The following is a 12,367-nucleotide window of genomic DNA, read 5'->3' on the forward strand; positions in this document are numbered from 1 at the left end:
GAGCCTAGCCACTCTCCGATTATACATCAACGGTTATACCCTCGGCTTTTCATTTATTATTCATTGTAATACTTTGCTGACTTGACCGTCGGAGGGCCCTTGGCAGGCACCATCCCGGTGTCCCCCAAGTCTTCACGGGTTTGTTCGTGTTTGTTCACTTTCTTTTGCAGGTTTCTTCTAGACGTTGTTGGTGCCCATCAATCAAGAATTCGACGTTTGGAATTCTAGAAGACGTTCACGCTTCCGACCTTCTGACTTCCGACCCGTAGACTTCTCACCGTCTACAGTTTGGCGCCCACCGTGGGGCCTCAGCAACTAACAACGAAGACAATCAGCCAAATGGAAAAGAATATGACATCTGCTCCTCTTGACGTTTCTGCTCAACTTGCTGCACTTACCGCTCAAGTACGAGAGAACTCTGAACGCTTCAAAGCATTGGAAGAAGAGAACCTATTGGTTAGAGCAGAGAACCAGTTACTCCAGGAAAAAATTACTGAACTTTCTATGACGACTCCAGGAGGTTCCAGAATTCATACCTCGAGAAATGCCAGACCAGTTCCTACAAGTATAGAAGGAGCGGGCCCCTCGAGTCAAGAAATTCCAGTAACAGTTGGAGGATCAACTCCAATCCCTACCGCTACTCCAGTCACACCATTACGTGTCTCCCAGCACAAGCATCAAACTCTTCCAACTACTACACCCTTTTACTCTTCTCTCCCATATACTTTACCTACTATGTATCCTATGACAAATGGATCAACTCAAGTTAATGTATCTTCTGATTCGCTTCCGTTTACATTTACAGGTACTCCTCTAGAACAGGCAATGGCAAAGAAATTGGCAGAGATGGAAGCATTGATTACACGTATTCCAGGAATGCCCACTCCTTTCAAAAAGAGTCTTCCTCACAGCTACGCTAACTCGCCCTTTGTCGATGCTATCGCGTTGGTGGAGATGCCAAAGAAGTTTTCTTTCCCGAACATGAAGATGTATGATGGTACATCTGACCCAGATGACCACATTGCCTCTTACAAACAGAGGATGTTCACAGCAGCTATTCCAAGAGACCTTCGTGAAGCCTGCATGTGCAAAAGTTTTGGGTCTAGTCTCATCGGACCAGCATTGCAGTGGTACACAAACCTCCCAAATAACTCGATTGCATCATTTGCCCAGTTGACGGATACCTTTGTCGAACAATTCGCCAGCAGCAAAAAGTTGGAAAAACTTTCTGGTGACTTGTACCGAGTCCACCAAAGAAGAGGAGAACCACTACGGGACTACGTGGGAAGATTTAACAGGGAGAAAGTATCTATCCCTTATTGTAACCAGGAAACTGCTGTAGACGCCTTCAGAAAAGGTCTTCTACCAGATGGAGAACTTTACAAAGAACTCACAAAGTTCAACTGCACTACAATGGAAGACGTATTAGCAAGGGCGTGGGTAGAAATTCGTTGGGAAGAAGACGAAGCCCACCGAAACAGGTCATACTCGTATAAAGGAAGAAACAGTGATCGACGCTCTAGACAGTCCGACAGAAGGACCGATCGTCGACATGCAGAACCATATCCAACATCCAGAGGACCCTTGTCCAGGGAGAACAGGAAACCATTCAGCACCCCCTCTGGGCGTCCAAGTGATAAAAATCAAGCGCCTGTTCGCTCCAAAATTCCAAAATACAATCTCAACATTGAACCTGTCGAAGTAGTCGCTGTAATGAAAGGAATGGGCAATGTAGTAAGATTGCCCGCCAAGACAAAAACTCCTAGTGACAAGAGAGACAATACCAAGTGGTGTGAGTTCCACGCTGACCACGGGCACATGACCGCTGATTGCATAGCTCTTCGACTAGAAGTAGCTGAACTGATGCAGGCGCATAAACGTGTGGGCCCACGTCCACGCGTTCCCACATCCTATTTGGTTATAATGGTAGTTTATTTAGTATAGGAGAAGTTACTTTAATTTGATATTTCTTTATTTTTAAAGTTTCTATGTTTGAGTAGTTTATTATTTTAGGAATCCTAGTTTGAGTCTATCTAGGAAGGTTTATTATCTTATAAAAGGAGATCTAGTCTATGTTATTATTCACCTTGAAGAGAAAAACCATTGAAGTTATTAAGAATTTTAGTTTATTTTATCGTTTCTTACAGTTTTCTTTATTGTTCTTAGTTTATTTTATTGTTCTTTATTTATTCCGCTGCGTCTACATCAAGTGGTATTCAGAGCCATTTTTTTTTTTAACCAATCACAATGGTTAATCCTACCGTTCCTACACCAACAATCAAAGAGAAGACACCAACTTTTGCCTCCGAATGGGACAACATCAACAAGAAGTTATCCTCGGTTACAAAATTGGAAGAAGCTTTCGAAAATTACAAGAAGGAAAATATGGAAAAATTCGATCAAGTCAATGATTCCATCATGAAGTTATCTAAACAACTCGAAGGCATATGTAAGTCTCCCTCTTTTACCACCACTCCTTCATCTACTACTTCCATTCAAACATCATCACCACAACCACTCCCAACCACAACACCAATTTCAATTCCCCTACTTGGTCAACCTATCACTAACCCATACCCGACCACATTCCTCCCACCGATTCACATCAACACTACACCACCACTCTTACCGGTTTTCCCATTAACATACATAAACCCTACAACCACTCCAACCACACCACCTTTTTCCTTCAACGACCACCAATCTACTACCAACCCAAGTATAACCCAACCATACCCATTCTAGACCCCTCGGCAATATTATTCACCAAGCACCATTCCACTCGAACCCCACCACCAAAACCGCAACCCCGAACCCTCATCTCTACCGACACCACCACCATCCACCGCCCAACAACCCACTTCTTACCCGACTTCCATTAGTCCACCAACAGTACCCACCAACACTTTCAACATCCCAGGAAGTTCCAACACTTATGCCACTAATCCAACTACACACACTCTTTGGTTTTACAATATACAACCCATGTCCCACAACACCCCCACCATTCCACTTTACCTACAACAGTATACCACCCACATCTTCTACACCAATTCAAACCACCAATAGAACTCCACACAACATTACTAGCCCCCACATAACCGCACCCTACCCTCTATTCTCAAACCCACTCTTTCTCGAATCTTCCGCAAACATTGGAACAATTGGCCAACTCATTCTAATATATCATCACATACCCGACCATCAGCCCCCAAACCCTACTTTTTTCGAAAACCCACTACCTACTGCCACATACCCTACAACACCATTAACCACCCTGGGCCACTCAACCCATAACCAACTCAGCTTCTCCCAATTCAACTTTTATAACCACCCACAAGTTTACAATGAGGAACAACAACTACAAGCACCTCCACATCATCTTTCTCCTCATTCTCTACAGGAACCCTTCTCCAACCAAACATTCCACCACACATATACAAACCCTAGTTATGTAGGCTACAACCCGGATTCTATAGGCACCCCTAGTTTCCCTATACATAATATTCAAATCCCATCTATAGCCACCACCCAAATAACCCTACCCCAATATCACCAACATGTTCCTGTTTCCCTCCCAATCTTTTGGTGTCAAACACCATCACCAACACAACAAACCTCTCCTTACTATTCCATATCCCCAACACTTCTACCAGAAAATTTTGAATCTTCCATATCCCCAACACTTCTGTCAGAAAATTTTGAATCTTCTCCTCAAGTTGAAGCTCAGTTATCAACACACCCAAGTAATCAAAACCCAGAATTTAGTGAAGGAAAAGAAGAACAAAAAGCAATTATCAAAACCCATCACAACCAAGAAGAAGAGCAACAAGAGAAACAATTAAGAAAAAGAGGAACAAGAAGAACAACCCAGAATTTTCCGAATCAATTATGTCCCACATCGCCGCTTTCTCTATCAAATCTCTTCCTACCAAATTTTCTTCAAACAATTAAGAAAAAGAGGATCAATTTCCCAATTCTTACAATGAACCTATACTCAATGGTCAAAGATCACATACCAATTGAACAACTTCCATCTAGGTTTCACATATCAATTGAAGAAAACAAACAGTGGGCTACAGGTATTGATCACGTTAGAGTACATAAACTACATCAAGATGAACTTGGAAAAGTCAATTTTGCGTGGCATATCTACACTACATGGTTCCATATCGATATCTTAGTTAGCGATGGTTATGCTTATACTTTGGCTATTGATGAAGTATTTTGGAAATTTGTTACAATTACTTTTACTTCACACTTGCTCATAGTACTTCACACTTTCTTGAAGATTAAGTGGTTGTGCCTACCGTGGGAAGATGGCGAGATGAACATTATTTATTCACTAAGGTTAATTTTGCGAGAATCATTGGCATATGAGTTTGGGTACGAGGTTGACGATTACTTGCACATTAGTATCCTTCCATTCCAGTGCAAACTTCGTTCGAAGTGGGAATTACGGATCGCCATGACAAAGTTCATCGTCTGCGGGTGCATCAACTTGTTTTCTTCATCGAAATCGGTTCGGGACGAACCTTCTGCGGAACAGGGTGCTGATGCAGGGGCATAAACGTGTGGGCCCACGTCCACGCGTGCCCACATCCTATTTGGTTATAATAGTAGTTTATTTAGTATAGGAGAAGTTACTTTAATTTGATATTTCTTTATTTTTAAAGTTTCTATGTTTGAGTAGTTTATTATTTTAGGAATCCTAGTTTGAGTCTATCTAGGAAGGTTTATTATCTTATTAAAGGAGATCTAGTCTATGTTATTATTCACCTTGAAGAGAAAAACCATTGAAGTTATTAAGAATTTTAGTTTATTTTATCGTTTCTTACAGTTTTCTTTATTGTTCTTAGTTTATTTTATTGTTCTTTATTTATTCCGCTGCGTCTACATCATGAACTCTTGAAGAGAGGTCACCTCACTGACCTATTGACAGATAAAAGGAAAAACACTATAGCCCAAAGAGATGTTCATCCAAAGGAACCAGAGGAACCAACTCCAACAAAAACATGTTTGGTTATCACGGGAGGATCAGAAGTAAGCGGAGCCAGTCATTCAGCCGCCAAAAGAAGTGCTCGTATCGCTGCCAACCCAGCTGCTCACTCACCTAAAGCCTCTTCAAATGCCTTCACTGATCAAGTTCTTTGCTTCCCTGACAATGAAGCATCAGGGCTCGTCAACCCTCATCATGATGCTCTCGTTATCTCACTCACTATCTCGAACGTCTTTGTTAAAAGAATACTTGTTGATAATGGTTCATCTACTAACGTGTTGTTTTTACATGCATTGCGAGGAATGGGACTGGAAGAAACGAGTATATGTCGCCGACCCACCATTCTCATCGGTTTCAGTGGCGAGCAAAAGTACACGCTCGGCGAAATTTCTTTACCTGTTTTTGCAGGTGGAATCAACATGAGTACAACCTTCGTAGTACTCGACAGTCCCTCCGCCTACAACATCATACTTGGACGTCCTTGGATCCACAACATGAGGGCGGTCCCATCAACCATCCACCAAGTTATAAGGTTCCCTACTCCGTGGGGGGTATGTGAAGTCAAAGGCGAACAGAGCACGTCTCGAAACTGCTACAAAAACACCTTGAAGACACCCAAAGCTCCCTTATAACAATTACAGACAGAACAACTACTCCATAGTGACCCAGACAAGCCAACTATGGAGGAGTTGGATGAAGTACAGATTCACTCAGAGCTAACAGATCATAAAGTACAGATCGGTTCAAGACTGAATCCTACGCTCAAAGAAAAGCTAGTAGAATTCCTCACGCTTCACCATGACTGCTTCGCATGGTCACACGCTGACATGACAGGTATTGATCCGCAAGTTGTCGTTCATAAATTACAGGTTGATCCGAGCTTCCCTCCGGTCAAGCAAAAGAGGAGAAAGTTTGCTCCAGAAAGAAACAAAGTAATCAACGAAGAAATTCAAAAGTTGATCGACATCGGTTCAGTTCGTGAGGTCCACTATCCCGACTGGCTTGCTAATGTAGTAGTGGTAAAAAAGAAGAATGGCAATTGGAGAGTGTGTATCGATTTTACCGACCTCAACAAGGCGTGTCCAAAAGACTCCTTTCCATTACCACATATTGACATGCTAGTCGACGCTACATCTGGACACGAACTCCTCAGTTTCATGGATGCCTTCTCCGGGTACAATCAGATCTTGATGCATCCTGATGATCAAGAGAAAACTGCCTTTGTGACAGAAAGAGGCATCTTTTGCTACAAAGTAATGCCCTTCGGCTTGAAGAACGCAGGAGCCACTTACCAGAGGCTCGTCAACCGAATGTTCGCTGAAATGATAGGGGATATGATGGAAGTGTATATAGACGACATGTTGGTTAAGTCATTGGAAGCGGAACAACATCTCGATCACCTTCGCCAAGCCTTCGACGTCCTCAAAAGGTATAACATGAAACTGAACCCTGCTAAATGTTCATTTGGTGTTTCCTCAGGAAAATTCTTAGGTTACATGGTGACACAAAGAGGAATCGAAGCCAACCCAGAACAGATACAAGCAGTCATGAACATTCCATCTCCCACTTGCATAAAAGACGTGCAGAAGTTAGCAGGGGGAGTCGCCGCACTCAGTCGCTTCATATCGAAATCTTCTGAAAAGTGCTACCTTTTCTTCGCCACCCTACGCAAGTCAAAAAACTTTGAGTGGACGCCAGCATGTGAAGATGCACTTCAGCAACTCCAAGCGTACCTGACCTCACCACCTCTACTCTCAAAACCCAAAGAAGGTGAGAAACTTTACATTTATTTGGCAGTTGCGGAGACAGCAGTAAGCGCTGTGCTGGTACGAGAGGAAGATAAAAAACAACTTCCAGTCTACTACGTGAGCAAATCACTTCTAGACGCAGAGACCCGATACAGCCGGTTAGAAAAGCTTGCCCTTGCACTGGTTACTGCTTCTCGTAAACTCAGACCTTATTTCCAGCGTCACTCAATAGTGGTCGTTACGACATTTCCTCTAAAGAATGTTCTCCACAAACCTGAACTTTCTGGACGTCTCACCAAGTGGGCAGTGGAGCTGAGTGAGTATGACATTTCATGCCAACCAAGGACCGCCATCAAATCACAGGTATTAGCTGATTTCCTTGTTGATTTTTCACCTAATATACTAATACAGGCAGAGAAAGAGTTGTTGTGCTTAACCGACAAAAGCGAACAGAAGTGGAACCTATCAGTAGATGGTATAAGCAACATGAACGGTGTAGGGTTGGGGATAGCTCTGACTTCTCCCGAAGGAGATCTAATACAACGAGTTATCCGTTGCGCATTCAAAGCAACAAACAATGAAGCTGAATACGAGGCACTTATAGCTGGGCTTACACTTGCAAAAGAAATGGGAATTCAGAGATTAGACGTTAAGTCAGACTCGCAACTCATTGTCAACCAGTTACAGGGAACTTATCAAGCACGTGACGCCAAGATGACTGCATACCTTGCTCACGTAAAAGAGTTACAAACGTCCTTCAAAGAAATGAACATAACACAGATACCTCGTCTAGAGAATGGACACGCTGATGCGCTCGCTAACCTCGGTTCTTCAATTCAAACAAAGGTAACTCAAAATATTCCTCTAGTTTTGCTCGAGTGGCCAGTAGTGTGGAAAAATCCTACTTCAGGGTAGCCGCTACGGATCAAATCGATAGCTGGATGAATCCCTTGATTCGATACTTGGAAAATGATGAATTACCAGAAGACAAAGGAAAAGCGAGAAAGATTCATGCTAAAGCTGCCCGATACACCTACCTAGATGGACAACTACTCAAGAGGTCATACTCAGGACCTTATCTGAAGTGTATCACCCCACAAGAAGCCAGGTACGTCCTCACTGAATTACATGCAGGAGAATGTGGGAATCATTCCGGAGGACGCAGTCTAACAACTAGAGTCCTCACTGCCGGGTACTATTGGCCAACTATGAGGTCAGATTGCATTGACTTCGTAAAGAAGTGTGATAGTTGTCAGCGCTTCGCACCCACATCTCATCTCCCCCCAGAACGTCTCAACTCAATACTATCTCCTTGGCCATTCATGAAATGGGGGATGGATATAGTAGGAAAACTTCCTACAGCACCTCGGCAACGGGTGTACATGTTAGCTTTGACGGACTACTTCACCAAATGGATTGAAGCAGAAGCATTCCACCAAGTTCGAGATAGAGAGGTAAAAAGTTTTATTTGGAAGAATGTCATTTGCAGGTTTGGCGTTCCAAAAGAAATTGTGACCGACAACGGTTCGCAATTCATTAGTTTCGACTTTCAAGATTTTTGCAAAGAATGGGGGATCAAACTAAACTTCTCAACTCCGAGATACCCCCAAGCTAACGGACAAGCCGAATCTTCAAACAAAACAATCATGAATACAATAAAGAAAAGACTGAAGAAGGCCAAAGGGGCCTGGGCAGATGAACTACCTGGAGTCCTATGGGCATACAGAACAACTATGCGAACTCCAACAGGAGAAACCCCTTTCTCTCTCGCTTACGGCTCAGAAGCCGTCATACCAGCAGAAGCAGGTCTTCCGTCTACTCATTACCAATGGACGGAAGAAGAAAGCAATTGGCAACAACTCAACCACAATCTTGACATGCTCGATGAAATTCGTGATATGGCAGCCATTAGAAATGCAGCTTACCAGCAGAAAGTGGCACGTCATTACAACAGAAACATTCGAGCTCGAACGTTTAAGGTAGGAGATTGGGTACTTCGAAAAGTGTTCCAGAGCACCAAAGAAAGAGGTGCTGGAAAACTTGCACCCACTTGGGAAGGCCCGTATCAGATCACTAAAGTGGTAGGACAAGGCGCGTATAAAATTCAAGCACAAGATGGACGTGACATAAACAACAGTTGGAATGCCGTGCATCTCAAACTGTATCATTTCTAAACTCTATTGTTACTTCTTTGTTTTCTCTCCTGCTTGTACATGTACTGACTTAGGCATCGGAGAGTCGGTGGGATTTCCACCGACTATAGCCCCTCAACGGAAATTGTGCAGGTAGAAACATCTTCACACCAGTACACGTTTAACACTCACAAGAACATGTCGAGAGGAAATGGGAAGTAGTTTCCGCACTCTAAACTCAAATATTTCAACTTTCGCTTCTCTTTTAGTACTTGACTAACTTGAGCGTCGGAGGGTCAATGGCTATGCCATTGACCACTTGTTTCTTCCCCCACAGGAAATCAAGGACACCTCTTGCCGAAGGATAACACAGCCTAAGTCCAGCACAAAGTTCAGTACTACACTTAGGCTGGGGGGAACACACTCATGATGTATTTTCACAGGACAAACAGATGTGGGAAAAAGCAAGCAAGCATGAAGAAAGAAACAACGAAATGCACGTAAAGACATATGAAGAAGCAACAGATGAAGAAGCAATAAAAACGCATGAAAAGATAACATAAACCAGGTGTGAATGTACAACAAACTCAACTACAAGACAATCCGTTTGTCTGTCTACATTCGCAAGCATCGACAAAGTGGCAACCCGATTGCTCATTTTCTTTACATATACTTAGCAACCCGATTGCTCATTTGTTTTACATGTACTCGGCAACCCGATTGCCTCTCTTCTTGTAAAAAGGCTTACAGACGACAACCTGATTGTCTTGTACTCGTACTACTTGTCTCAATAAAGGATTTCTCGAGGTATTATTTCATTTATGTGTGGATTCCAAAGCCTAAGTTTCTTACTTCTACTCGTCTTTATACGTACACAAGTTCAATATAGTCTACAAAACATAAGTCAACACGACTTATAAAAGGCAACCCGATTGCTCATACAAAGAACACATTCACAACTTGTGTACACAATATAAGCGTAAACGAAATACTTCATTCAGAATATAACAAGTGAGAATCAACGTCTCACCAAGTTCAAGTCAAAATACTTAAAAAGAATGCGGCAAAAACTCACCCATTTACGAAATCCATCAACTAGTACTGAAACAAAAACATACGAGCAAAGAAAGAAATAGAGTCCACGACTCAAAAGACATCTCTAGTCAAAGCAAGAATCTAGGTAGTAGTCAACATCCTTCAGGGCCTCATGACGCGCAATCTCCCCCTCCAAGTCCCACTCTGTGTGCTCCTTCGCGACATACTCCTTCATCACCTCCCCTCGAGCTACTGCCACGGTATTGTAACTCATCTCTTTAAGCACTCCCGCACACTTCTTATGTGAGATTTTCAGCTTGGAGTACTTGGCCTCTAACTCCTCATAGCGCCCTTGCATGACTCTCTCCGACTCTGCGTGGCGACTACTCTCCGCTTCGATCTGCGCGTTCAAAGAACTAATATGTTCCTGGGCGTAGTTCGCACTCATCATCGCCTACAACAAAGAATATGGATGTTAACACACACAAGTCGGGAAGCCAATGACGTAGCAGACGTCTGCTCCAACACTTTTTGAATTACAAACCTGGTAACCACTAAGCGCCGTATGCTCCAACGCCTTCTGAACACCTATCTTCTTAAGATAGGCTTTATCACTCTCAGAAGTTAAGGAGCTAGAAACACGTCGAAGGGACGATGGATCTTCGAACACCGACATCGAGGAGGAAAAATCCACGTGCATCGCTCCAGAGTCTGCCTCATGCGTATTAACTCTCGAGGAAGAGGGCCCAACACCAGAAGTAGGGGGATGAACGTGCACACGCTCGGGAGACGATTCGACCCTCGGCTTCTTCGTTGGAATTTTCTTCTTGGAGGCCACTTCCTTAGCTGATGGTACCTTCAAACTCTTTCTTGGAGTCATATTTCCACCTGTAAAAAAAAAAGGAAACAGCTGAAGAATACATCTACACGCGCGAAGGAAACAGGCAAAAGTCAAACGGCTGGAAAAAGCTGATGCGCGCAAAAAGCTGAACACGTACCCTGTGCGCGTCTAGGAGCTACAGACTCAGTCTCTCCGAAAACCAACCTTCTCCAACTCCTCCTCAATACGGGCTCCTCCCAGAAATTCTGGAACTTGGCTATCTGATCTTCACGAGAAAGTCCGTGCAAGTTCCCGTCTGCCAATTCTACATTACACAGAGCAGATGTCAGAACAAAACATGTGGAACAAAACATGTGAAACAAAACATGTGGAACAAAACATGTGAAACAAAACATGTGGAACAAAACGTGTGAAAACAAAACATGTGAAAACAAAACATGTGAAAACCAAACACACGAAAACAAAGCATGTGAAAGCGAAATCGACAATATGGACAACACTCACGAGCGTCTCTCCATCTGAACGAGACATTCCCGTACTCGCGCGGGGCAAACACGCCGTCTCTCTTAACAAAGAAGAACCGACGCTGCCAATTTTTTTCATAACGTGGCAAACCGACTATAACTTGTTGCATCCTTGGACGGACTTTGAGTTGGTACTGCCTTGATCCATGATCATTTGCTTTCATGAAATAATGGGCGGTTACATCTTACGCGGTTAAAGGCTCGTTCAGATTCTCCCCAAGCTTCTCCAAAGCCATCAACAACCTCCACGCGTTCGGCATGAGTTGAGTAGGGGTTATCCCAAACCTGACCAACACATCCCTCACCAGACAAGAAATGGGGAATCGTATGCCCGCTTCCAGAAAGTTCTCATAAAGGGCATAATATCCAGGTCGACGCAACTCGACTACAGTTTCACCGGGTTCAGGCGCTCTCATCTTTAGAGTTGCTGGAATTTGATACCTCATCCTGAGGTTTTCTACGCACTCCTCAGTCAGCACCGAGAGTTGTTGTTCCACATCGATCTCGTCATCAGAAGACGAGTCAACATGAGGCTCTCCACCTAAATGCGGAGAAAGCTCAGCGCTACTTTGTTCACGGTTGTATGGGAAAGTCCTGGCAATCCTACGTATCAAAGGGAAAACACACTCAGGAATGCCTCACACGAGTACAAGATAGACTAACTGAAAATCGCGTGCAAAATGGAGGCATGTACAAAATAAAGACACTTACGAATCAAGAACGCGTATAGACGAGTCACGTTAAATTGAGGTATTTTCCGTACTACTTACAGGATTGAGCAATTTTTTCTCTTGTGCACAGATACACGTTAGAGATTATACACACAGCTTCCTCATGAGTACGTGTACACACCTCCACCTCACAAGTTTACGTGCACAACTACGCGTACTACAAGTTTTACATGTACACCCACACGTGCTACTAATTTACGTGTACTCCTACATGCTTCACCGGTTCACTCGTGCGCCAATACGAATTTCAAGTTTACTTATACTACAACTACTACCAGTTTGCATGCACATCTACAACTACTCCTAGTTTACACATCCTCCCACAACGGCTACAGGTTCCCGTGTATCCCTATAACT

General features: G+C 43.4%; 1 protein-coding gene across 1 annotated transcript; it reads left to right on the forward strand.

Annotated features, from left to right (window-relative positions):
- The first annotated feature begins 351 nt into the window (after positions 1-351).
- On the forward strand, positions 352-9,101 carry LOC147567884 (uncharacterized). The gene is made up of 5 exons (XM_086658666.1): positions 352-822; positions 5,641-7,222; positions 7,594-7,855; positions 8,348-8,828; positions 9,033-9,101. Exons 1-5 carry the CDS (start codon positions 352-354, stop codon positions 9,099-9,101), a joined length of 2,865 nt encoding a protein of 954 aa, XP_086514792.1.
- Positions 9,102-12,367: the final 3,266 nt, after the last annotated feature.

Source organism: Eschscholzia californica, unplaced genomic scaffold, assembly GCF_041429995.1.
Source record: "Eschscholzia californica isolate CP2 unplaced genomic scaffold, dmEscCali1.0.p SCAF_1, whole genome shotgun sequence".
Taxonomy (NCBI): Eukaryota; Viridiplantae; Streptophyta; class Magnoliopsida; order Ranunculales; family Papaveraceae; genus Eschscholzia; species Eschscholzia californica.

Excerpts from the sequence above, each read along its gene's own strand:
- LOC147567884 (XM_086658666.1), top strand. The coding sequence starts at position 352 with ATGACATCTGCTCCTCTTGACGTTTCTGCTCAACTTGCTGCACTTACC. Across the intron at positions 7,856-8,347 it reads ATCACCCCACAAGAAGCCAG|ATACCCCCAAGCTAACGGAC; the intron begins GTACGTCCTCAC and ends CTCAACTCCGAG. Across the intron at positions 8,829-9,032 it reads CGTATCAGATCACTAAAGTG|GTAGAAACATCTTCACACCA; the intron begins GTAGGACAAGGC and ends GAAATTGTGCAG.